Consider the following 24,281-nt stretch of genomic DNA (forward strand, 5'->3'; position numbering starts at 1 on the left):
GGGAACATTTCAACTTGAAATACATAATTTTCTTTTTTTTCTTTTTATTCTTTACCCATGCAATTTAGAAGAAATTGAGAAATGTCATACAAATCAGCTCCTTTTCCATTCCAAGTTTCACCCAAAAAACTAACTTGGCTGAGAATCTGTCAAGACTTGAGTAATAATATTCGGAGTGCTTGAGTTAGGATAGAAGTTGACGTACACCGTTTATCAGATAATGTAACAAAAATAGTCTTAAAACAAAAGTTTTTTTTTAAATTACAGATGAACAAGGTCAAGCTACTCGCAAATATTAGAATCAATAAAACTTTTAGTGGGATTCATATAAGTCAAAATAGTTCAGTAAAAATCAAGGAAAGAACCATTTAACTTCTCTCTTGGAGCATCCATTTCAATGAATCAATGCTTCTTCCAAACACTCTCCTTCTTTCACAACATGGCTTTCCTTGTCTCTCATTCTCTTTCTCTTATTGCTATTTTCGACCGTTTTCTCATAGATTCAATGTGATCAGAGTAGGAAACAGACATTTTGTCCCTTCTTCCGACCGCACATCTGGTATTGGTCTGAATAAAATGACGACGGGGTCCCCCCATTTCTCCCGGTGAAGCATCTTTGGTTTCTTTCGTTTCTACTCACAGAAAACATCGTAAAAATGTGAGGAAACCTAATGGGAAGAGCAAATTTTTTATATGTTTAAGAGAAGATTTCTGTGTTCCGAAATTAAGATGAACATCTCACACGGGTATCAGAGCAAAGGTAGATAGTTTAATTTACCCAGCTCAATTGTGCAAGATCCATTTTTAGGGTAAAATAAACCCCAAAGTTTCGAGCATTGCAACATGATAGAGTTCTTAAACATTTTAAACGCAAATTTTACAAGTAAAAAGTTACAGAATTTTTTTGGTCGACTTCCAAAATGGGTGAGTAAAAGCCACTATTTGACTGTTGATAAAAACATTCCAAAGGGTTTTTGGAAAGTTTCACAGTATATTTTGACTCTTTAAATCCATTGGAATAGCTGTAAACTATTTCACCACTGGCAACATTCCAAAACCCTGGAGCACTCGGAAAAAATAACTTTTTGGATGACCTAATACTGAAAATGATTCTCATTTGCCATAAATTACAGTAACCTATATATTGTCCCAAAATTAAGTTAGCGTAGGTTAAGAGCTACATACATAAGGTTCAGTTAAACTGTATGTGAATATAGAGAAAAAGAAGAAATCTCCCGTTGAGAGTGAAGTAAAGAAGGTGTCTTCCTCCCCTCTCATCACTGTCACTCATCTTCGCAGTGAATTTCAAATTTGGCGCGTGCCACCATGATCTGAATAGTAGATGAAATGAAGAGACGCATCCGATTAGCGGCTTTGTTTGGTGCCACACGCAACCGATTCATTTCATTTTGATCGAAATCGAGAAAAAAAAGAAAAGATGGAAAGAGATAGAGGAAAATTACGCGTAAAGAAACTTGGAAAGTGGGTAACAAGTGCCCATAATTCGAAAAGCTTCGAAAATTGACAAATACTGTTTTGAACTTTTTCAGAAGATTGATATCTGAATATTATCTCAAAAATTAAATGAGAAGGTTTTGTTGTTTTTAGCAGTTCTATAGTGAATTCAGTGTCCCAATGGAACGAGAAATTGAAGCGTTCTGGTAAAAATAATGAACATATTTTTTTGTAATGCACATTAAATATACACAAACTTTTTATTGTATTCAAAAACCAATATTTATTGTTTATGATATTTCGATCGTGCACGGTATGGATACGGGTTGCGGTAGGTATTTCCTCTATTCGGGCATTTACAGTAACCAGCATCAGGTCCTGGACCTCCAGCCAGTCCTGGTTCTCCTGGAATTCCATCCCTTCCCAACATTCCAGGATATCCAGGCTTTCCTTCAGGCCCGGCTGGACCAGGCAATCCCATTCGACCTGGTTTTCCATTAATACCTGGTTGGCCTTCTTTTCCAGCGAATCCAGGTCTACCCATTCTTCCAGGCAATCCTATTCCTTTCTTCCCATCTCTTCCAGGAAGTCCCGGTTTTCCATCAGATCCTGGCCTGCCTGGTAATCCACTGGAGCCAGGTTCACCTGGACGCCCTGGCTTTCCATCTTCCCCTCTATATCCCGGATTTCCTGGTTTTCCATTAGGACCTGGCTCTCCTGGAAGACCATCTCGCCCTGGATAACCTGGGAGTCCTACAGGGCAAATAATGCAATCACGTGATGGAAGTGGGCATTGTATTGGTTCATATATCTGATGATTATCTTCACCAGGTACTCCACGTGATCCTGGATTTCCTGGAGAACCAGAGTTTCCTGGTGGGCCTACAACTTTGAACATTTTTCTAGATTATTCAAAGTTCATAATTACCTGGAGGACCTGGAGGACATACGGGTTTCGTTGGTTCACACTGACACCATGATGGAAGTCCGCCATAAGTGTGTCTCTTCTTTTTCAAATGACTTTCAAATGGATTTCGTGGTGCTCTAGATGGAGGCGTCACTGAAGATTGCACATCCATCATGTCGTGCCACGCTGGGTCCGTTTCAAATTGGAACACACGAATCGACTCATTGACCTAGAATAAGATATATGAAGCAATAACACGTGGATATATGGAGATGATTTTAATGAGTATTACTGGAAATTACAACAACAAAAAAACAACTTTTGAGCTTTAGATTTTTCAGAAAGTTCAAATTATTGATAAAAGCTTGACAATTATTCAAAATGTGACTTAATTTTAAAAAAATAAATTATGAATTGTTCTATCACGATTTTTAGTGATTTTTCAGTATTTCAGATAAGGTTAAGGCCGCTACTCTTTTAAGAAATATAAACTCAGAATTTCCATTTGTAAAAATATTAAAAACACCTGTAATTCAATATCATCCATTTCTTGAAACAATCCATAGAGCACAACTAGACAGCTAACAATTGCAGTTAATGAACAAGTAGTAGAGACAGCTGCAACTGCCTTCACTTCCCACATCATGAAAATTTGGGAATATTGTTGAAAGTTTAAAATTGTTTGAATACTTATATACCCATCATAAATAACTGGTTCCTCCCTTTACCTCAACAACTGTCACCTCGTTTTTCTTCAAATTGCATTTGCAAATTACGGCGCGGAACCGTGCCCTCCTCAGATCAAAACTTCTTCTTTTTTTCATAGTTGCCTTCTCCATACTTCATCATAGTTTTTTGCCTCCGTTCCACCCGTCCATTTCGTTTGGACATTATTCTATTTGGCGGCACAGCACATTCAAATTGATGGGCATTCGTATGGCATACAACAACTATTATTCAATCGAATGGGCAGAAGCTCGCGGAGCCCATCCATAACGTGACGAAACAAAGGAACTGAATTGCATTTGGAAAGGTAACTAGACGTAAGGGAACAACAAAGCGTACTAGATGGTAATTAAACGGGAAAAAGATGAGACCTTCAAGAAACCAAAACGAGTAAATTTTAATTGTACTATACTATAGTACCACGCATTAGTAAAAATATTCTTGTATTCGAATTCGTACAAAAGATCAACGTATACGGTTCAGTAGAAACTTTGTAGAGTGAAATTGGTCCTATGTCGTTTCTCTGGAAACTTAAAACTCCTGATAAAGTTTTCAAGTTGGCTACGTTACGTATTTTCAAGAAAAAGTATGTTTGGGTGCTTTAAAAATTTGGTACAAAAAAGCTTGAAGGAGAATATGGGTTTTCTCTATATGGTTCTGAAATAACCCAATATTGCACTGATATTTTTTAAATTGCTTTTTAAATCGGTTCATTCTCTCTCATCAATTCTGGAAGTTGGCCACAATTTTTTTGCAAGTTAAATATTAGAATTAATTGTTTGTAAATATTTAGATTCTAAAACTTCAAACATGTAAGAATTCTTTAAATTCCTCAAAGGGTCTGAAATTTTCAAAAAGTTTGGTGCTTTGCCACGTTTAATTGAAGTGTTTTACTACCTATTTTGAGTATATTTCAGTTTTCATTAAATCAAAATTTGTGCCACCAGGCTTTACGGAATTATAGAAAGCTTTATTAGAATTAATGGCGTTTACTGAAATCTACAGTGATCGGCTAAGAATTGCAGTTTGAATATCCTCAATAAGCTTCATATTCTCGGGAGTGTAACTGTTCATTGCTTCAAGATCTTTTTGTTGTAGCGAGAAGAAACTCTGTAACAACATTGTATTATACACATAAATTTGATATCTAAATACAAACGTGTTTATCAATTTCAGCTGCTTGCAGTACACGCATCAGTTCATTCTTCCCACGACGAACAAAATGATTCCATATCATATCTGAAATCTCATTGTCAAATGTTGTGTATTTGAAAAATCAAAAATGTGAAAGTATATACCTTCGATTACTGGAGAAGTTACGTGCCTCTGCCTTGTAACCGTTACAGTTGGAACTTGCAAACTAGTTGAAGAAGCACGTGCTCTTCCAGCTTGAGCAGAAAAATAGTCAGTATCTCTCTTTTTAAGCATTCTTGGAGTTGTCCTCATTTGACTTTGAGATGGTGAATCTACCAATGCAATATTACGAGGTTTTCTGTATTCTCTTTCAATACTATCTTTTCGTGGACGAACTGGGATTAATTTCGAAACATTTTCTTGTCTTCCACTATTTTTTTTATCCAAACCGTCCATTCTTAGATATGCATAACGTTTTGCATTATCTTGAGCTTTATCGTAGTAATCGGGAATTGTAGCTTTGTTATTTTCTCGTTCTCCATAGAAATCAGAAAAACAAAAGACAGCAAAACTTTGGCATTCCTGAAAATGTATTTATTATTGGTTATGGGGCGACAAAACAAAAATCAAAAAAAAATGCTTTCAGAAAATTAGACTTACCTCCATATACTCCCTGATTGCTTCAGTTTCGTTATCACATTCATTCGTTTCTGGACGTTTTGCAACTTTGCAAGATTTTAAAATATCTTCTACGGATGCAAATTTCTGAAATGACTGTTGTGATAAAAAAAAGTCTATGCAACTCAACTTACATAGTTATTTCTGAGTTTAGCCGGTTGGTATTTGGTTTTTGCCGCGAGCCAATGTTTCGGCTCAATTAATTCGATTTTTGCTGAGTTTATACCAATTTGAGAGCCCACCTTTGTTAGAATACCCTGAAAATTGAAAAAAATCAGTGTTATCGCTTTTTTCTTGGAATACTTACTTGTGACCGGAGGGCTTTATAAATGTTGGAAGAGGAGCTATTCAAATTTGATTTTGAGTCAATCGGGCGATGGCAATGAAGCTGGCCACGCAGTTGTCCAGGCTCTAGAAAATCTGAACATGCCCGGTTAACATCAGAGTCAATAAAAAATTTTTATTAATTTGGTAACGCTCTAAATATTTAGCGCCTTTTTTGTTTTGATTTTTTTCTTGTTTTCCGTTCACAAGTTTTCTGATTCTGAGTAAAATTTTAGCTAACAAAGGGGCACGAAACTGTCTTGAAAATATGAACAAATACAAATTTAATCTTAAGAAACGTTCTAATATTAAAACATTACCACAAGACAGTAAAAACAGATCATATGCCGTCGACCCGTATTTATTAACAACCGTAACATCGGCTCTCCGTTGCAATAAAAGTGGTATAATATCGTCAACTCTAAGAAGACTTGCAATTTGTAATGATGTTATATGCAAGTTATCTCTCATATTCACATCTGAATCTCGATGCAGAACAAGATGTTTCGCCTGAAAAATGTGTAGTATTGGATTGCGCTGTCACAGGCAGCGACTTTTTGAAATAATATTGTTTCTTAAATCTTACCGAATTAATACTGCGAACAGTGGTTGCGTACATAAGTGGAGACACTCCATTTTGAGCCGGTGCACCCAGCTCTCTTTCGATTATGTGGTCATTTTTTATTTCTTTTCGTACATCACTATCAGCATTCATTCCTGTCAATACGAAATACATTCTAGTAATTAAACATCCAAAAACTCGAAAAATAAAAGTAAAAACTCACTACTTCGATAAGATTTCTTCTCATTGAAAAAATGTATAAGATCCTTTCTGTTAAGCATTATTGCAAGTTCCTCTGCTGTTTTATCACCTAGTCCCTTTTTGTTGACACTTGCACCAAGATCAATCAAAGTTCGAACCATATAAACTCCTGGAGTACATACTATTGCCATTGATAATGCTGTCAGATTTCCCAGATTTTTCATCGATTCATCTAAATTAACACGGAAACTGAAAAATAATACATACATCGGTGATCAACAAAAAACTTCAAATTCTCAGAAGGAGTAACCAAACTATTCAGATTTTTATGGGTTGAGAGAAAAAAATCATAAAAAATTATAGAAATCCATTTTTTGTTCATTTGTAAAACAAATTTAACTCGAGGATTATCAGACTGTTGATTTGGTAAAACTCAAAAGACATTTCGTTTAGAATTATTAAAACTCACTCAGCCAAGTAACTACAAATCTGTGGAGATTTACTACAAGTTGCTACAATAAGAGGAGTTGGTGCCAACGATTGTTTTGAACGTGGAGTTTCATTTGATATTCTGATAAGTCTTCGAACGACATCAGCATGGCCGCCCGCACATGCAAGTGTTAATGCAGTTACTCCAAGGGCTGTTGTCTGATTTTTTGATGCTCCACGTTGCATGAGTGTATCCAAAACAGCTAGCTTCCCTTCCCGAGCTGCATAATGATAAGCTGTCATGCCCAAATGATTGACCGCGTGGATGTTTGCACCATAGTCAAGAAGACGAACAACCTGTGATGTTGCAAAATATGTTTTTATTGAGATTTAGAGTTTTCCGTAGAAATTAAATAGTAAACTCACTAATTTATTATTACCCATAGCTGCTGCAATATGTAGAGCCGTAACTTGGTCATCATCTACTGAATCGATATGAACTTTTTTATCCCGTAGCAAACCGTCGATCTTTAAGATTGTAACATTTTTAGACTATTCATAATTAAATAAATACTAACTTTATCAATGTCTCCGTTGAATGCTGCATCCAAAAATTCTTGCTTTGGAATATCTCTATCGTCAATTCCATCTGCTGCAGCACCGCTCATTTCTTTACAAAAAATCTCAGGGAATAATCGATAAATGCAATAAATATGTCAGTGATAATGTAAGAGATGCAACAAAAGAAAAGACAAAAAAAAGATCCAGTTTGAGACGCGCAGGGATGTAAGAGACAATGAAACATCTGAGACAGTTCTATTTAAATATATATTTATATTTCAAACTTTTAGACTGGAATTTTGTTCCTGATTGCGAAAATCAGGGAAGCTTTTTGAAAACATTTAATAATTTTCGAAGTTCTGTTATTCTGTCATATTTTTATTTCACAAAAACTGACATTTTCAGTTTTGGGCGTAAACTATAATTTCTTTCTGAACATGTATAGAAAACCTCCAAAAATCTAAACACTTTTTCCCATAAATATAACATTTTGTGTGCCGTCAGCAGATTTGAGGTTTGGTGTTTTGTTTAAAAAAAACCAATTTCTAATTCATAATTTTTTATTTTAGGTTTTATGAAAAGATAGCACTTAAAACATTCAATAATTTGTTTTAAGTGTTTCAAAGACAGAATTACATGTTCGTCAACGATTATTGCAACAATTCCTTTTGGCACAAAAATTTGAATATAAACTTTTTTCTGCAATACTATCGATAAAAAACATCCAAAGTTATCAAAAAAAAATTGGCGAATTCTCTTTCCGGATGGAATATGATAATATAAAAAATTTTTGATTTGATAATATTATCTAACAATAAAATTCAATAGTCGGTTCAAATCGAACACACTGATGTGATTGTGCGTGTTGCAAAGAAATTCGAGCATTACAAAACCGGCATCTAACAATTTGGCAGTTATGTGAACTCTGAACAGCTCTCATATTTTCTCGAGCAACATCAATTGTTCCATCTATACTTGGAGTATTTAGGGTTTTTGGTTGATGAATGTGAAATCGTACGGATAGAGATTTTGACAATATTGACCAATCTGAAACAAAATAAAAATTAACGTTTTTCTCAAATTTCATTTGGACTTTGCTAGAAATTTTTTGAGCAGACTTTTTTTTTCGATGATTTTCAGTAAACCGAAATTGATTTTAGGGACTCGAGTTGATCTTTTGATTATTCTCATCTTGAAAGTATGTCTTCACACTTTGTTACAGTTGCACAATATTTATCAAGTGCTACATGTCATTCTTTCTTTTTGGTCCATCTCTTTCTCATTTCTTCATTTTTTTTTTCCAATTTCCTCATCGTTGCTCTTCATTTTTCCCTTCGTTTTCTCAATTTTCAAACTCACCTCCATAACACTTTTCCTTGTGCTCTTCGATGACTTGGTCGTCGTATTGCTCTCCGCAAACAAAACAAATTCGAAGTCCGTCTGAAGAAAATAAGAATGAAGGTTATTTACGAACAGGGGCACTTCTAAATTGAGGTGAGATGATGGGTGACTGCGTTGAAAAATGAGAAACGGAAATTGAAGAGAAGGGAGTGAACAGGAACAGAGAGTGTCGAGTTTTTATAGTTTAATGCTCACAAGTTTAGTTTCAAATAATTAGAAATCGAAATTTATCGTTGTTTTTATATTTTCTAACAAAAGTTTCTACACTGTAACTTGTTTTTAAAAATATATTATCGGCCATACGTTTCCTTTCGAAAAAAACGTTTGTAGTTTCAAAATCTTTTTTTTTTTTTTAATTTTTTCAATTGAACTTTCACTGTATTTTAGACTTTTAAGTCATATTGATTATACACTGGTTTCAGATTTTTTGGGTTGAATAAAAATTCTTTCACGAAATGTATAACCGAATAATTGTATTGCACGCAATAGTAATAAACTGAAAACTTACTATTTTCATGATTATATCTTGATAATGATCGTGTTCGAGGTCTCTCCGTAGTTGTCATTTCCGCGGGTCGAATTTTTTTTCGTCTACCAGACTTTGATCTACCTCTTTTTTGATTATTCTGAAATCAAAAACAAGTTCTCTGAAGGAAATTAATTAACTGAAAAACTCCACCTGCATTTTAAGCTTTTCTTGCTCTAAGATTTTGTGCATTGACTCAATACAATTCTTCTCATGAATAAGCAACGAATGTTTTGAATATAGACGTTGACAGTGTGGGCATTCTAGGAATGTAGGCATGGTTTGACCAGGCAAAAATGAAATGAAAAGTCAAAAAAGGGTGTAAAAAGAAGAGTCTAATTTTCCATGAATTTTCGAGTGAATGAGAGAAGAAAAGGATGTTCAATGGGGGAAACGCGTAAGAGAGTGTGAGGGTTAGACACAGAAGGCGTTGACTCCGTTGAGCCAAGCCACTTCAATGAAGCTGTTACTATGAGAATAGGGAAGTTAGAAAAGATTGAGAGACATAGACAAAATGTGTGATATGAGATTAGAGTGAAGAAAGAATAAGTAATTAGAATAGAAACTGCATACGTCAGATATTGGTTAAACATTGAAGTTTTCAATTGATCAACTGGAATTTAGAAATTCATATTCTCAGAAAACTTTGCAAAACATATAATTTTTAGTCATTCGTGATGATGATGTTCAAAGATCACGGTAAAAGTGCAAACATGAGTTTGGGAATCGTTTTGAAAACAAGTAAAGTCATAAAATATGACAATGTCGTATTATATTACTCGAATAGACCTTTTGAAAATATCACAAAAGATTTTTATGACTTCCAGAGTTTCTGAAAAAATGCGAAATTTAGATAACGTCTAAATTGCCAGTTTTAACTGGTTTCACTAACTTGAACACCTATTCATTAAAAAATTTTCTAAATATTCAAACCAAATATTGAGTTGCCATTTTACCAACTATCCATTTATGCAATGAGGTAATTTTGGTTAATTTCGAAAATTCTCAAAGTTTCAATTTTTGTAGTTACTTTGCAATTAATTTATTTTTATAGCTTTCCCCTTTTTCTCTGATTACTTGTCTGTATTTTGTCATCCACGACAGATCATACTGATAAGCAATCAGCCATTTCATCACTCACTTCTTTTTATTCTATACCTTTCTTATTTTCCTTTTTCATAGAAAATGCACAAGAAAATATGTATTATTGGTGCTGGAGCAGCGGGATTAGTATCTGCAAAACATGCTATTAAACAAGGTTATCAGGTTAGAACTTTTTGGAACATAATCTGTGAATTATAAATTAATTTAGGTTGATATATTTGAGCAAACTGATCAAGTTGGAGGAACATGGGTTTATTCAGAAAAGACTGGGTGTCATTCAAGTTTATATAAAGTTATGAAGTATGTGGTTTGGGATTATTTTCATTCTTGGTGATTTTCTCACTTTAGACAGACTGTTTAAAATAAACAAAAAATTTTTGTCTCAAAAATATCACAAAAACAAGAAAATTTTCCTATAGTTGATTAATTAGTAACAACCGAAAACAGAAAAAAGACAAATTCCAACAGTATATCAGTATATCAACAAAATATGATAAAAATTCTAAAAAGGGAAAAGAATATGTTAGAAGTCATGTTTATAAAATTTTAAAAATGTTTGAAAAATTCAGAACGAATCTACCAAAAGAAGCCATGTTGTTCCAGGATGAACCATTTCGAGATGAACTCCCATCTTTCATGAGCCACGAGCATGTACTTGAGTATTTGAATGAGTTTTCTAAAGATTTTCCAATTCAATTCTCATCCACCGTAAACGAAGTAAAGCGTGAAAATGATTTGTGGAAGGTGAATAATAAAACTACAATTAAATTCTTCATAGAATTATGAGTTTTCAGGTGTTAATCGAATCAAACTCCGAAACTATCACTCGTTTTTACGATGTCGTTTTCGTGTGCAATGGACATTTCTTTGAACCATTAAATCCATATCAGAACTCATATTTCAAAGGAAAACTTATTCATAGTCATGACTATAGAAGAGCAGAACATTATACTGGAAAGAATGTGGTCATTGTGGGTGCAGGACCATCTGGAATTGACATCACACTACAAATTGCTCAAACTGCAAATCATGTAAATCTCGAAAACTTTGAAAATTCTGAAGTTTTTCTAAAAATACAGACTTCAATTTTTAAACCCCATAATAACTGTTTGCAGGTAACACTAATAAGCAAAAAGGCGACATATCCGGTGCTTCCAGAATCAGTTCAACAAATGGCAACCAACGTAAAAAGCGTGGATGAACATGGCGTAGTTACTGATGAAGGAGATCATGTTCCTGCTGATGTCATAATTGTTTGCACCGGATATGTTTTCAAGGTAAAAATGTTTAAACCGGCGTAAGAAAATAGTTAACCTGGTGTGCATTATGAAAATATTTCAGATAATCATTAGAAATTTTATAAATTGTTCTCTTTTTTTCTGGGAGAACTCGTGATACTTTCAGTTTCCATTTCTGGACTCTTCACTAATTCAATTGAAATATAATGATCGTATGGTATCTCCACTTTATGAACATCTTTGCCATGTTGATTATCCAACAACACTATTCTTCATTGGTAAGTAAATTGGGAAATCGTATCTTTTCATTCATAGTTCACATGTTATTGCAGGCCTTCCTCTCGGAACAATTACCTTTCCGTTGTTCGAAGTGCAAGTTAAATACGCGCTCTCACTGATCGCCGGAAAGGGAAAACTGCCGTCGGATGATGTTGAGATTCGGAATTTTGAAGATGCACGTCTTCAAGGTCTTCTGAATCCCGCATCATTTCATGTTATAATAGAAGAACAATGGGAGTATATGAAAAAATTGGCAAAAATGGGAGGATTTGAAGAATGGAATTATATGGAAACAATTAAAAAGTTATATGGCTATATTATGACTGAGAGGAAGAAAAATGTGATTGGATACAAAATGGTTAATTTTGAATTGACAACGGATTCATCGGATTTCAAAGTTGTTGATATATAGTTAATATGCTTTGAAATTGTTGTTTAGACTTGAATTAATTTTTTATTATTTTTAAAATCAAAATTATGCAGGATTGGGAAAGTATTTGATTTCTTGAAGCTTCTCACAATCAGAGTGGACTTTAACGACGATGTAGCATGGATAATTAGATTCGCATATCCTATTTAGGTGAATTGGAGAATTCATATAGTTTTTTAAGAAACTATTTGAGGCGACGTTTTTGAGCCCATTGTTGGGAAGATAAATGAAACAGTGTTTATATTATTTTGTTTTTCGCGCTCACAGAATCTTAGATATGAAAATTTATGAGATTTTTTGTTATTTTTTAAATAGCGTTTTTTTAAAAATTTGTTCTTATAGGGCTGTTATGGGGGATGTCCCTTCTTGTTCCTCTCAACGTTCGGAAGCTGATTCCGGCGTCCCTCTAGCCGGAAACTGAAGCACCAAAACTGAATCGGAGTAATAGTAAAACCTTCAATCGATTCTCGATGTCAGAACTCATTTTCCAATAACGGTATAAAAATCAGGGGGCGCCCCATGACAACCCTAATTACGATAAACGGTAGCTGAACAATATTTCAGAAGTTTCAAATTAAATTTTAGATTTTTCTCTGATTCACGTTCAATCAAACACATGTTCTCATGAATATTAATAATTTCGAACTTTTATATTTTTCTTCAATGTGTGCTTTTGTGTAGATGATGGTCGTAACTTAGATCGAGCTAAGTATCAGTACATCATTTTCTAGATCATTTCGCCTGCTCGTGCAAAAAACATAAATTCGTCCCTGTTTTATTTAGAGCTACTGTTTTATGCGTATAGTTTCCTAACACTAAGCAATCTACATATCTAAATCTTATAGTTAGAATTTTATTAGGCGAACGAAGGGTTGTGTATGAAAGAGATCCATCGGTTAATCTCTTTAAGTGAGCAGATCCTTCGATATGTAGAAGGGGGATTTTGAAAGATTCTTCTTCGAGATTTTCTTTCAGTTGTAGCCAATCGAATAGGCAGTTTGTGTTTGGGAAGAAGAGGCGCGCAAATCGTTACAATATATCTGTCTTGAAGGTCATTCCCGATTCGAGAATTTGCCTATACTTCTTACTTCTTCTCGCCCAGCCACTCTCTTGTTTATCCGAGCATGGCACCAAGGTCTTCCCGATAATCGGGAAGAAGAGGTGGCTATTGAAAGAATGAAGTGGATGCGGTAAGCCGCGGATGAACTTTGCGCGAAACTTTTACGGAAAATGTCTTCATAATCATCAACTTCTTCCTGTTGTCCATCTATTTCTCGGAAAAGAATCGGATGACATCATGAAAGCTTAATTTCGAAACAAAATCGCGAGAAGCTTGTGTCATATGACAGATTGTCATTCCGAAAAGATTCCCGAAAACGCCACTGAGGGTCAGTGGTGTGAAAATAGATTGTTATCTGAGGGATGGATCGATGAACATCGAAGAAGATGAAGAGAAGTAGGAGAACGCAGGTGTTTTGTGTTGTGTTAGTAGTGTATGCCATCTACAATTACAGTAATCCTATGAAATGAAACGGAAGAAATGGCAATGGACGGGACCATCTGCATGTCAAATTAAATGAATTGCTTTTTCTCCTTTTGAACTATTATAATTTGGATTTCGGGATTGTTTTTGAAGATTCTGTTTTTTGTGAAAAAAATTTTAAAATTTCACCAGACATAATCTCGAGTTTCAAATAAAGTTGTATGTTTATTGGATGATGAGAGCAAGCTCTAGATAGTTTTGGTTTGTAAAGATGAAATTAATTGATCTCTTAACCAGTTTATTCAATTCAATGCACAACATCCGAAATGGTATTTATGTTTTGCATATTGCATTTTCTTTTTAAGATTTGCACCGCCTTGCTCTATTTTGACAGTTTTTATCTCGGTTGATTTTAGTTTTATCTAAAAATTTTCAACTGGCATAATACGTACAAAGTTTTTTTAAATATGTTTTGATTGTTGAAGATTTTTGATAAAATTTATTACAACAGAAGTATAAGCCGTCAAAGTATAGCAATGATGTGCAAGTAAGGAGCACTGGAAAATACGGTAAGTTATACAAAATCTTTATATGTAGTAGAGTTGAATAGCTTTACTTTACAGAAGCTTTCATCAACTATATTAGAAGAAAACTTTCTAATCACTACCGCTACCGTAATCTTCCCGGTTGCAAAACGAGTAAGGCGTTGTCGGCTTTCTCGACGGGGTGAAAACAGGGGAAGCGTCTTGACTGATTAGTGATCGGTCGGGTTTTTGGTATTTTCGAGTCATCCCGACAGAGTTATTCCATCGTTCGCCACCACATCTTCTTCATCTCCAAAACTTCTTCACCGTTTTTGTGCGGCGACGATGCGATCTGGGAGGGCGCCGCCGTGATCGAGAGAACGGAGAGATAGAGGGGATGGGTGGGGACGAGAGTGTTGTGATGCGCAGACACACCGGATCGACGCATCCCTACCGGCGACGGCTACTGACCGGCCGGGTCACTTGCGTTCGGACGACGACATGCGAGGTAGGTCATCTCACGTCTTCTTCATCTTCTTCTTCTCTCGAAGATGTTGGTGGAAGGAGAGAGAAAGAGATGCAAAAAAACGGGGAAGGGCATGGCCCGGCGACCGGACCCGCTAACCCGGTCACCCCGTTTTCGGCCATGGCTAACCCAAAAAAGATTCATTTTTGCCGATAGGACAACAATTAATTCAGTAGTTCGTTTCAAGATCCATGATCCAGGTTCTAGGTTCCAGATTCCAATTGAAAGGTTTCAAAATGTGTTTGTGTTGTCTAACCAATGTTTACCATCTATGTTATGCACGTTCCACTGTTATCAAGTCTATCAAATTGATCAAAAATGCCTATATTTCACGGTCACTCTGCCATTGCCCCATAGTTGGACGAGATAGAGACCACCACCTTCCTCTACCGTAATACTCTTCAAAATGCCCTTTTGAAAAGATGAATTGTGAAGGAGGGAACAGCCCAAAATTGAAGAAAGAATCGACATTTCAACACTTTGAAATGATGTCGTAGTTCGTTTTTGGCTTCTTTGTGTGGATTTTGATTATGTTTCAGTTTTACAGTATCTTATACGCTTATAATTGTTTTTTTTTGGACTTTAAATTATTTTTACCATCACCGTATTTTTCTTTTCTTTAGCGCAACTTAAACTTATTTGCTTTTCCTTTCTGGTATTATACTGAGTTATTTATTATGTGATTCCTATTTATACTGTAGTTTTATTTATAAACAATTCCCGGTTCCTCCTTTGACACTTGAAACTTCTAGTTTAAAAAGTCTCACAGTACTGAAATCCATTACTCTACTTTGTCAATTTATATCTGGACTAATTTTACAAATATCAAAACACAGTCAACTACGAAGCAATTTGTGAATTGATAACTTTTCGATGAAACAAAATGAGATATAAGCTAAAAAGGATATGAACAATGTGGCTCAATTATAGTACGGTATCTATTTTGCACCCAGTACCAAATAAATAGTCGTACCCAGTAAATGGAGCACAAAAACCATGCTTCAGATTTTCGTGCGCCCTTTTTCATTTATGAGAAGATTCGTTTTCCCATTTTCTGTCGGATTAATACTGATTTGAAAATTTCAATTTTATTACTGTGTCTATTTTGCAAAAGTTACACTTTTCAGTTATGGTATATTTTGATATTTGAATTGTACTATTATTTTGTTATAACTCAACATCTTGAAACTGTGCAGGATATTAAAAATACTTATCGAATGGTTTTTTTCTTATTTGTGGTCGTGTTCTGTTCTTTTCCGAAACCACATTCCCTCTTTTGTAGATTAAGATCAGTATCTCAAAAAGATCTCTGATTTTCTCTCCCTCTTTCTCGCTTTACTTCTAGATATTTACTTTCACTATTTATTTTATACATCTAAATTTATTATGTAAGGAGCACTAAAAATAATTTTCTCCCCCTTACTAAATTTTTCCTTATTGGTCATAACTTCAACTCAATACGGACAGTCTTTATGGCCCGCACGAGTCAGTACCAGTGCGGCAGTTATAATAAGTATTAATGGTATCTCATCTCCTCATCGAGTTATTATTCCCAATTAAGTTCGTCTCACATCTTGACCTTGAATTCAGTTTTCTTTATTCCCCTTTTTAAGTTTACACTTACTATTAAATTGCAAAAATCTTAAAGCACAGCTTTTTGGTTTTTTTTACTTGAAATTACATTCTAATTATCTCACACAATGTACTTTATCAGTGACTAATGAGAGTGGGGGTAAGGGACACCTTTTCCCGTCCAGCCGCGTGTCACCGAAAACCGGTATTCTCTACCATTAGGTGGTCACTGTCGGTACCAGGTGCATGTTCTCGCTTCGATGGTCTTCAATGCAACATTTCAATGGTCATTTCGAGAGTTTAGCCAAACAACATCAAAACCATTTTCACTCATTTCGAAAATCTTGAAAAAAGGTTTTTAAGAAGATCAGGGGTCAAGGCACATCAGAGCGCATGGCATGGCCTGTAAGGTCACTGGCCCAAATCGGCACCTCACTTCAGTTCTCGAAATGTCATCGTTCGTGTAGTGAGTTGTTTTTCTGTTTACGTGGCACCTCGGCGGGTGTCCTGAAATCTTTTGATCTAACTCTAGACATTTGAAGCAATCCGTAATGTTCTAGCATACTGTAGGGATGTTTCAATTCAAAATGGAAGTTTCGAAGACTATCTAAGATGGCTGAAAGTTTCTGAAATTTTGCACATATTTTTAACCAGATTTCGGGTGTTCTTCACCGTTTTTGCCATCAAATTCACTTTTCCCAGTTTTCCGCGGCGGTACCATCACGTACTTGCTGTGTATACGTCTCCGTCTCTCTTTTGTCGTTTCGCATGATCAGCGGAAAGTACAATTTACGAAATTGCAACCTCCCGTCGTCGTCGTCGCTGCCGCTGCCGCCACCACCATCATCGCAAACCACGTCGTCTATATCCTGCCTCACACAGCGCGACGACGTCGACGACGCGGGGTCCTGTCACCTCCTGGCGGGAGGCATACCGTACCGTTCGCGCGCAACACACCGTGCACAGGTACCGAGGTCACTTCTCGAGATGAAGAAATAGCGCGGAGACGTACACACAATTGTCTTCTTCATCTTCTTATTCCTACGTCTTCTTCATTTCCTACCTTGTTTCTCAGTATTCCCATATCCTCCATCGTCACCGTCTCTTCATTCTTTCAAAACACTGTAATTGTTATGAGAGGAGCGGTGAGATGGGGATAAAGTTGAGAATAGGCAGGAAATGAAGGATGAGCGGTATGATGAGGAAATATGAAATATGTTGCGAATATATAAGACCTGATAATTGTGGTCCTAGGAAACGAGGTTGAAAATCGAGCCGATATAATAAAAGAGTTGGGGACGACGAGATTTTTATCTGAATCAGAAATGAGTGATGCTATTCGAAGTGAGATTGATATAGATTTTATATTCTTGCCGTATACATTTTCTGATTAAAATTTATGCACAAAAACATAAAGAACTCCCGAAGCATATTTCTCTTGGCGGGTTTTCGTCAAATTTTTCATTTAAAAATACCAAAAAGCTGAGCCATTTTTTTTGCGTTTTAGGCGAGACATTAAAATTTCCAGTTTCACCAAATTTCTTTTGAAGAATTCCATTTGCAAAACAATGCAAAAACAAAATTTTTTTGTTTTTTTTCAAATATTTGAACTTCTGCGTTTTTAATATTTATAAATATTAAAAACGCAGAAGGTACGGTGTGCTAAGAGTGTTTGCGGACTTTAGTTCATTTTATGTCGCCTACCGTAGTCCGCCTCGCTGATATTCGTTTTTTTTTAAATTCATTTTTGACATAAATATTTTGTTTTCAACCATTTTTCTCAAATTTAAATTTAGAATTCGAAAAAAATCTTACTATTCTAATCTAAAATATGCAATGATTCAATTTTTAAGGCTAATTCCCCCCCCAAAAGCAAATAACAATGAAAAAAAATGTTCAGCAGGAATTTAAATATTTATTTTGCGTGAATTTTTTTCCTAACTATAAGCTAGTTATTATGTTTAGATTATATCTTATTGATAAAACCTAAATAATAATAATAAGTCACGTTAAGATCCACGGCTGGTTTTTGTTTCGAAATTTCAATTAATTTCAATTTATATCCTCCAGTAACTAATAGGTGAGTTTCTTAAGCTCTGCGATTGCATGGCATTTCGTAAAAAAAAAACGTTTCGCAAACTGTTTCTAGACGTTCAATCTTTCCGCGTATCCTATCATTACTCGCTTAAATTGTAGTCCGCCTTTCTTGATTTTATCTTCAGCTGGCCTCGATCGCGACAACAAGCTCACAATTTTCCGATGCAAGCTGTAGAGCAGAAGTTGGCTGATGCAACACGAACTCTTCATGCAAAGTCATCTCTTCAACCATCACTCTCAATTGAAACTCCAAAAAGCAAGGAAAATGATGAATCTGGATGCGAGAGTTCAAATTGCATGTTTCATCCGCATACGATCAAATCGGAACCAAATTTTTGTTTTGCTCGGGAGTTTAAGTCAGTTCCCGATGATTTTCGTATAGGCGGCGGAGATCTTCAAATGGGAAACAATTCCAAAAGATTGACATGTGTTATTGATACAAATCGAGTCGATATGGCCGGAATTCTTCCTGATAATATGAGCTTCCGGGGACTTCCCGAAAACAAATCTCTTCTGGGTATGCACGTATTTTTTGTTCATTGTCCTACTAACCTTTAAAACCCTTGAAATTTGGAATTTGGAACCGAACTCTGAAAAAAAACACTCCAAAATTGTGATAAACTGAACTTTTTAAAGATTCTAAATTTACTTTTTCAGTATCAGCGCAGATAGAAGTAATACCATGTAAAGTGTGCGGTGACAAGTCGTCTGGCGTTCACTATGGAGTTATCACATGTGAAGGCTGCAAGGTATGCCTTTTTACCAGAATTACTTTATTTCTTATACATTTTTCAGGGCTTTTTCCGACGCAGTCAATCATCCATCGTCAATTATCAGTGTCCGAGACAGAAGAATTGTGTTGTTGATAGGTATCTCAGTTAGGAATGTTACAGAAATTTAATATCGTATTTTCAGAGTGAATCGAAATCGATGCCAATACTGCCGTCTCAAAAAGTGTATTGAGTTAGGAATGTCACGGGATGCAGTTAAATTTGGACGAATGTCAAAAAAGCAACGAGAAAAAGTAGAAGATGAGGTATTTACATTCCCAATTCTAAACTTCGTATTCATGTCATCGTTTTTGTCTGTTCAATCCTTAAAGGTTCAGGTTCGAATGCATAAAGAATTAGCTGCAAATGGTCTTGGATACCAAGCAATTTACGGCGACTATTCCCCTCCACCATCCCATCCCAGTTATTGGTAATTATCACCTACATTTTTCTGTCATGCAACGTCATTTTCAGCTTTGATCAAAGTATGTACGGTCATTATCCATCTGGAACTTCAACACCTGTTAACGGATATTCTATAGCTGTTGCTGCGACTCCTACGACTCCAATGCCACAGAACATGTACGGAGCAACACCATCATCTACAAATGGCACACAATATGTTGCACATCAAGCCACTGGAGGAAGCTTCCCATCGCCACAAGTTCCAGAAGAAGACGTTGCCACTCGCGTTATCAGAGCTTTCAATCAGCAGCACAGTTCCTATACAACACAACATGGAGTTTGTAACGTGGATCCTGATTGTATTCCTCATTTGAGTCGAGCTGGTGGTTGGGAGCTCTTCGCTAGGGAGCTCAATCCGCTTATTCAAGCAATTATTGAGTTTGCCAAAAGTATTGATGGATTTATGAATCTTCCGCAAGAAACACAGATTCAATTGCTGAAGGGAAGCGTTTTTGAGTTATCACTCGTTTTTGCTGCTATGTATTACAATGTAGACGCGCAGGCAGTGTGCGGTGAAAGGTATTCTGTTCCATTTGCATGCTTGATTGCCGAAGATGATGCCGAGGTATTTATTTTCATAGAGTAATATCGGCTCATACTCAATGTTTCAGATGCAATTGATCGTTGAAGTTAATAACACTCTTCAAGAAATTGTTCATTTACAACCGCATCAATCCGAATTAGCTCTTCTTGCCGCTGGACTTATTCTGGAGCAAGTGTCTTCTTCTCATGGAATTGGGATTCTTGACACTGCGACGATTGCCACTGCAGAAACACTGAAGAACGCGTTGTACCAAAGTGTCATGCCAAGAATTGGATGCATGGAAGACACGATTCACCGAATTCAAGATGTTGAGACAAGAATCAGACAAACAGCTCGTTTGCATCAAGAGGTATTATTTGCTGAAGCTTGGATATAAATAATCTGGAATGCTTAATTTTGAGGTTATTATTTTTCTATTTACAGGCTCTTCAAAACTTCCGAATGTCTGATCCAACATCATCTGAAAAGCTTCCTGCCCTCTACAAAGAGCTATTCACTGCAGATCGGCCTTGACTGAATCCATATATCATCAATAGTTTTATCCATGCTCTCCTTCCCTATCCCCGTCCATGAATCTCGTTTCCTCCGGTTATTTGTACAATAAGAGTAGACCAAAGCGCCGTTTGAACCCAACGACACCATTTTCTTTCCTTCTGTGATTTCCTTTCCCGACATTCCCCCCAAAACCCCAGTCGTTTCCATGTTTTATCAGAAAATTAATAGAAAAATAATTGTAGTCGTCTGTTGCAGGAGAGTTCCTCATTCTTTCTCTCCTTTTCCTGTTTTTAAAGTGATTTACTCGGATCTTCTTTACTTACTTGTTCTAATTTATTAATGACTTTTGTCACCCCCCCCCCCCCCCTCGTGTACCATGTACAATCATGTTGCGTTCCATGTTTTCTTGCATTTCATGTTCAGTAAAATTTCTGAAACCATACCAATCTCTCTCTTGTCTTATCATTTCTCTTCAGGTATTGATGCCTCTCCCCATCCCATCCCATACTCTTTTCGTGATCAACACGGGTACAAAACCACAAATTTCCATTTATCTGGATTTCTAGGCGCACTAATTTTTATTTTATTAAATATCTCCCCATTTATTGCCTTTTAAAACTCGTATCATTCCAGTGTCTGCGCTTTAATTACGCCTTCTTACCCATTTGATCCAACCATTTTCTCGTTTATGGTGTAGTGGTCGCTTGAGTGTTTCCATTGTTTCATGTAACATCCTAAATATGTTTCATTGTCATCAATGCATTCAGCTCCATACACCGACTTTTTAATTTATTTCACTTTCCTCTCGGTTCTACCTGCCCCACAACATCTTTCTCTGTTAAATATAATCTCTTTTTTTTTGGTTTTCTCAGTGATAAAACGTCTCAATTTTATATTTTTATTTTTCTGGTTATTCTCCGTAGAATTGTTCCTAATTAATATTTACTTTTTATTCCGATTATTTTCCAAAAATAGATACAACGCGTGAGTTTTAAGACGTGAGTTCTAATTAAATTTCCAACACTACTTTATGTTTCCACGAGGCTCTCGTTATCATAAATTTGTCCACTTTAGAATAGAATATACTCATATATTTATATCATTTTTTAATTTTTTACGAAGTACTTCATCAATGATTTTCGTAAGTTGAAATTGAATTTAAGCTTTAGATTATTTCTGGATCTATCAATTATATTTAGTCAAACATAATAGTGTCAGTTTCAGGAATTCAAAGTTTTTTTTTTTCTCCCACATTTCCAAATGTGGTTTTTTTTTAAATTTATAATATTTAGCTTAATATTTCGACCATTTTATTATACTATAACGGTACCTATCCCCAAATAAATCAAATAAAATATTTCAGATTTATGTGTTTTCTTATTTGGCATGGATTAATTTACCGATAGAGACAAAGGCAAATAAATGTGGAAATGATTCTATGGAATTGTATGCAGCGGGAAGATATGACAGGTTTCTTCTATTCAAAACCTTTTTAGCATAAATTTATTCATTTTTCAGCGAGCCTTTCAAAATGAACGAACATGATATTATCCAGCTCTACGGGGAAGATGTCCAATATGTCAAAAATGCGTTTCTATCTAGCGACTCTACATGCAACAACAATGTATATTCTCTTGAAGAACATGAATTGGATGACGACAAGAAAAATCTATCAGGAGTTCTTGTCGAATACAAAATTAAAATCAGCTTGCTGCAATCCAGTGATGGTGTGAAACATTTATTTTTTTGTACAAATCCAAAAAGTGTAGATATTGCAAGAATGTTGGAGATACCTGAAGGAAAAGGTTTGATTTTTTGGTTTATTTTTGAAAAAATTGGATTTTTAAGATAAAACTCGAGTCTACTTTATGATGCCACTGTTAGTACTTTGCCTCGGTTTATCTGCAACATTCTCTGGGCTTAATCTTGCAATAATGTCATTCAGCATCAACGATTTGAAGGTAACTCTGAAAAGAAATATTTTTCAAATAAAATTCCATTTTTTAGCTTATTCAAGAAAGTGATTCGGATAAACTGATGAAACAACGAGCTATGGATGTAATGCGGCTTCGAAGAAACAGTAATTTTGTACTGGTGACTATAATCTTTGGGAATTGTTTCTGTAACATCTCTATCACACTTCTCATGAATTATTTCGCCGAGTTTTATGGATTCGGAGGGTTTATTTTTGTCGAATTGATATCAACCGCATTGCTCCTCATTTTCACGGAAATCCTACCGTCTCTGATTTTTACCAAGTGAGTACCTAATTCAGTATATGCAGTTGTTAACGTAATGTTCCAGAAATGCTCTTGCCATTGCTAGCCGTCTACAATATTTTGTCATTTTCACGATGTGTATCACTTCACCTATCAGTTACCCACTGGCTATGCTCCTAAATATCATATTGGGCAAGGAGAATGGTAAGTGAAAAAGCGTCCAACTGACATAATGGAAAAGTTTACAGCTGACGACAGTGCTCCGTTGGATCTAGATGCTCTACAAATCGACGAGCTAGAAGATGAGGAAGCCGCCGATGGAAATAATTTTCATGAGGTGATTTTCGATATATTTTTTAACTTTTCAACCTTCCTTTAAGATGATGTCAGTTGTGAAAAAAACAATTAAACTACGCGAGAAATTAGCAAGTGATGTGATGACAGAGATTGACAAAGTAGGAATGTATAGTGAACACCAACAAGTGACGCATAGCTTCTTATTGGATGCATACGAACAAGGCCATTCACGTCTGCCAGTTTATGAAGGGGAAACCAGGAATAAGGTATTTAATAAATGGAATTTGGAAAAAAAAAATATCAATTACAGATTCGTGGAGTTTTAAATATCACGGATATGATGCTCCTGATGGACGATGAAGGAAGAGGATCAGACACAGATTTAACACTTGGAACTATGTTATCGGTTCTCGAAAAAAGAAGAAAGGTTTGAAAGTTTTTTGATAATGAATCTCCTAGTTTGAATTTATAGCATTGTTTTGTTCTCGACACAATGCCAGTCGAGCACTTCATGTCAGAACTTCAACAAGGATGTCCAATGGCAATTGTGGTTAGATATAAGGAAGTTGATTCGGAAGAAGATGGGACGGAAATCTATGAAGTATGTGGAATCGTTACTCTTGAGGACTGTATCGAGGAAATTCTTGGAGAAATTTTTGATGAAAAAGATGCTCGACAGGAATGAAACGTCACATTCATAATTTCTTTTTTTCCTGTATCAGTGTAGCGTTACATGTAACCGAAAAGTCTTAAAAACTTGCTTTTTATTCTTTCTGTATTTTTGAAACGTATTCCTTCGAGGGATTTCAAATATTTAATTTTCTATTATCGAAAAAATACGATCGCACAAATTTCTCATAATTTATTTTTTTTGATCTACCTTGTTGACTAGGCTCCTCCCCTTCCTTCGACAAGACAGCCACAACGAAATAACAACATCAACAAGATTGAGGGCGGAGTCAAGTTCAACAGGTAGATCAAAAATAAATTATGAGAAATTTGTGCGATCGTATTTTTTCGATAATATCATTTTTCATAATAAATCACATTTACCTTTATTTTAATCGTCCAAAAATAGTTATTCTCGCAAATATTTATACACTGGGACACAATATCACTTTTCCCCTTTGCTCACGATTTTTCACTAATTATAAGGTTGAAAAAATCTTAACTATGAAAAAATAGCTTAAAATATAATTTCTTCCAGTGGGAATTTCCGGTTTTTATTTCCCATGTTTCCTCGGAAACGGTGGTATCTCAAATGAGGAAATGCGCTCTATCGCACTCCCATTTAAACGACCATCTGGCTGGAGCGTTCATATTCATTGATCTAT

The 24,281-nt window shown here is 35.5% G+C and overlaps 6 protein-coding genes and 2 non-coding genes across 13 annotated transcripts; 5 read left to right on the forward strand and 3 right to left on the reverse strand.

Moving 5' to 3' along the window:
• Positions 1-1,272: 1,272 nt before the first annotated feature.
• C01H6.10 lies at positions 1,273-1,326 on the forward strand. Its single transcript, NR_050249.1, has one exon. It is a non-coding gene; the product is annotated as an Unclassified non-coding RNA C01H6.10 (non-coding RNA).
• A 375-nt stretch (positions 1,327-1,701) lies between these two features.
• col-61 (Nematode cuticle collagen N-terminal domain-containing protein) lies at positions 1,702-3,030 on the reverse strand. Its single transcript, NM_059634.2, has 3 exons — positions 2,889-3,030; positions 2,384-2,591; positions 1,702-2,337 (listed from the first exon to the last, which is right to left on the reverse strand). The coding sequence occupies exons 1-3, from the start codon at positions 3,003-3,005 to the stop codon at positions 1,739-1,741; spliced, it is 924 nt and encodes a 307-aa protein (NP_492035.1). The 5' UTR covers positions 3,006-3,030; the 3' UTR covers positions 1,702-1,738.
• A 1,007-nt stretch (positions 3,031-4,037) lies between these two features.
• mlt-2 (ANK_REP_REGION domain-containing protein) lies at positions 4,038-7,214 on the reverse strand. The gene is made up of 12 exons (NM_059635.4): positions 6,995-7,214; positions 6,843-6,944; positions 6,457-6,773; positions 6,010-6,236; positions 5,811-5,941; positions 5,545-5,734; positions 5,208-5,320; positions 5,035-5,157; positions 4,883-4,987; positions 4,387-4,804; positions 4,248-4,327; positions 4,038-4,198 (listed from the first exon to the last, which is right to left on the reverse strand). Exons 1-12 carry the CDS (start codon positions 7,082-7,084, stop codon positions 4,088-4,090), a joined length of 2,007 nt encoding a protein of 668 aa, NP_492036.2. The 5' UTR covers positions 7,085-7,214; the 3' UTR covers positions 4,038-4,087.
• A 304-nt stretch (positions 7,215-7,518) lies between these two features.
• Positions 7,519-9,363, reverse strand: C01H6.3 (C2H2-type domain-containing protein). The gene is made up of 4 exons (NM_059636.3): positions 9,058-9,363; positions 8,887-9,004; positions 8,337-8,417; positions 7,519-8,024 (listed from the first exon to the last, which is right to left on the reverse strand). Exons 1-4 carry the CDS (start codon positions 9,181-9,183, stop codon positions 7,786-7,788), a joined length of 564 nt encoding a protein of 187 aa, NP_492037.1. The 5' UTR covers positions 9,184-9,363; the 3' UTR covers positions 7,519-7,785.
• C01H6.11 lies at positions 8,328-8,419 on the forward strand. The gene has a single exon (NR_050250.1). It is a non-coding gene; the product is annotated as an Unclassified non-coding RNA C01H6.11 (non-coding RNA).
• Positions 9,364-9,767: 404 nt separating the features above from the next.
• Positions 9,768-12,019, forward strand: C01H6.4 (Flavin-containing monooxygenase). Its single transcript, NM_059637.7, has 8 exons — positions 9,768-9,883; positions 10,087-10,170; positions 10,217-10,308; positions 10,578-10,752; positions 10,803-11,039; positions 11,124-11,285; positions 11,413-11,524; positions 11,579-12,019. The coding sequence occupies exons 2-8, from the start codon at positions 10,090-10,092 to the stop codon at positions 11,935-11,937; spliced, it is 1,218 nt and encodes a 405-aa protein (NP_492038.3). The 5' UTR covers positions 9,768-9,883; positions 10,087-10,089; the 3' UTR covers positions 11,938-12,019.
• Positions 12,020-14,241: 2,222 nt separating this feature from the next.
• On the forward strand, positions 14,242-20,796 carry nhr-23 (Nuclear hormone receptor family member nhr-23; the record flags this gene model as incomplete). Of its 6 annotated transcripts, NM_001025804.6 has the most annotated exons (9): positions 16,281-16,526; positions 18,283-18,674; positions 18,815-18,906; positions 18,953-19,026; positions 19,073-19,193; positions 19,266-19,357; positions 19,402-19,957; positions 20,004-20,285; positions 20,360-20,725. In NM_001025804.6, 9 exons carry the CDS (start codon positions 16,459-16,461, stop codon positions 20,447-20,449), a joined length of 1,767 nt encoding a protein of 588 aa, NP_001020975.1. The 6 variants fall into 6 exon arrangements, with proteins under 6 accessions (NP_001020977.1, NP_001032969.1, NP_001020975.1 ...); NM_001025806.7 differs by lacking the exons at positions 16,281-16,526; positions 18,283-18,674 and adding an exon at positions 14,242-14,470 and having other exon boundaries at positions 20,360-20,548; NM_001037880.6 differs by lacking the exons at positions 16,281-16,526; positions 18,283-18,674 and adding an exon at positions 14,464-14,470 and having other exon boundaries at positions 19,260-19,357; positions 20,360-20,449.
• Positions 20,797-21,787: 991 nt separating this feature from the next.
• Positions 21,788-23,978, forward strand: cnnm-4 (Metal transporter cnnm-4). Its single transcript, NM_001392521.1, has 9 exons — positions 21,788-21,901; positions 21,950-22,236; positions 22,280-22,392; positions 22,439-22,689; positions 22,736-22,854; positions 22,899-22,987; positions 23,031-23,213; positions 23,258-23,374; positions 23,420-23,978. Exons 1-9 carry the CDS (start codon positions 21,870-21,872, stop codon positions 23,630-23,632), a joined length of 1,404 nt encoding a protein of 467 aa, NP_001379128.1. The 5' UTR covers positions 21,788-21,869; the 3' UTR covers positions 23,633-23,978.
• The last annotated feature ends 303 nt before the right edge of the window (positions 23,979-24,281 follow it).

This window comes from Caenorhabditis elegans, chromosome I (genome assembly GCF_000002985.6).
Source record: "Caenorhabditis elegans chromosome I".
Lineage (NCBI taxonomy): Eukaryota > Metazoa > Nematoda > Chromadorea > Rhabditida > Rhabditidae > Caenorhabditis > Caenorhabditis elegans.

Coding starts and splice junctions, on each gene's coding strand:
- col-61 (NM_059634.2), bottom strand. CDS start 3,005: ATGTGGGAAGTGAAGGCAGTTGCAGCTGTCTCTACTACTTGTTCATTA. Junction 2,592..2,888: donor TGGATGATATTGAATTACAG/GTGTTTTTAATA, acceptor ATCTTATTCTAG/GTCAATGAGTCGATTCGTGT. Junction 2,338..2,383: donor ATGTCCTCCAGGTCCTCCAG/GTAATTATGAAC, acceptor TCAAAGTTGTAG/GCCCACCAGGAAACTCTGGT.
- mlt-2 (NM_059635.4), bottom strand. CDS start 7,084: ATGAGCGGTGCTGCAGCAGATGGAATTGACGATAGAGATATTCCAAAG. Junction 6,774..6,842: donor CTATGGGTAATAATAAATTA/GTGAGTTTACTA, acceptor GCAACATCACAG/GTTGTTCGTCTTCTTGACTA. Junction 6,237..6,456: donor ATTTGTAGTTACTTGGCTGA/GTGAGTTTTAAT, acceptor ATTATTTTTCAG/TTTCCGTGTTAATTTAGATG.
- cnnm-4 (NM_001392521.1), top strand. CDS start 21,870: ATGGAATTGTATGCAGCGGGAAGATATGACAG. Junction 22,393..22,438: donor TCAGCATCAACGATTTGAAG/GTAACTCTGAAA, acceptor TCCATTTTTTAG/CTTATTCAAGAAAGTGATTC. Junction 22,855..22,898: donor CATATTGGGCAAGGAGAATG/GTAAGTGAAAAA, acceptor AAAAGTTTACAG/CTGACGACAGTGCTCCGTTG.
- C01H6.3 (NM_059636.3), bottom strand. CDS start 9,183: ATGCCTACATTCCTAGAATGCCCACACTGTCAACGTCTATATTCAAAA. Junction 9,005..9,057: donor AAGAAAAGCTTAAAATGCAG/GTGGAGTTTTTC, acceptor TTTTGATTTCAG/AATAATCAAAAAAGAGGTAG. Junction 8,025..8,336: donor CAAGGAAAAGTGTTATGGAG/GTGAGTTTGAAA, acceptor ATTTTGTTTCAG/ATTGGTCAATATTGTCAAAA.
- C01H6.4 (NM_059637.7), top strand. CDS start 10,090: ATGCACAAGAAAATATGTATTATTGGTGCTGGAGCAGCGGGATTAGTA. Junction 11,040..11,123: donor TTGCTCAAACTGCAAATCAT/GTAAATCTCGAA, acceptor AACTGTTTGCAG/GTAACACTAATAAGCAAAAA. Junction 11,525..11,578: donor AACAACACTATTCTTCATTG/GTAAGTAAATTG, acceptor ATGTTATTGCAG/GCCTTCCTCTCGGAACAATT.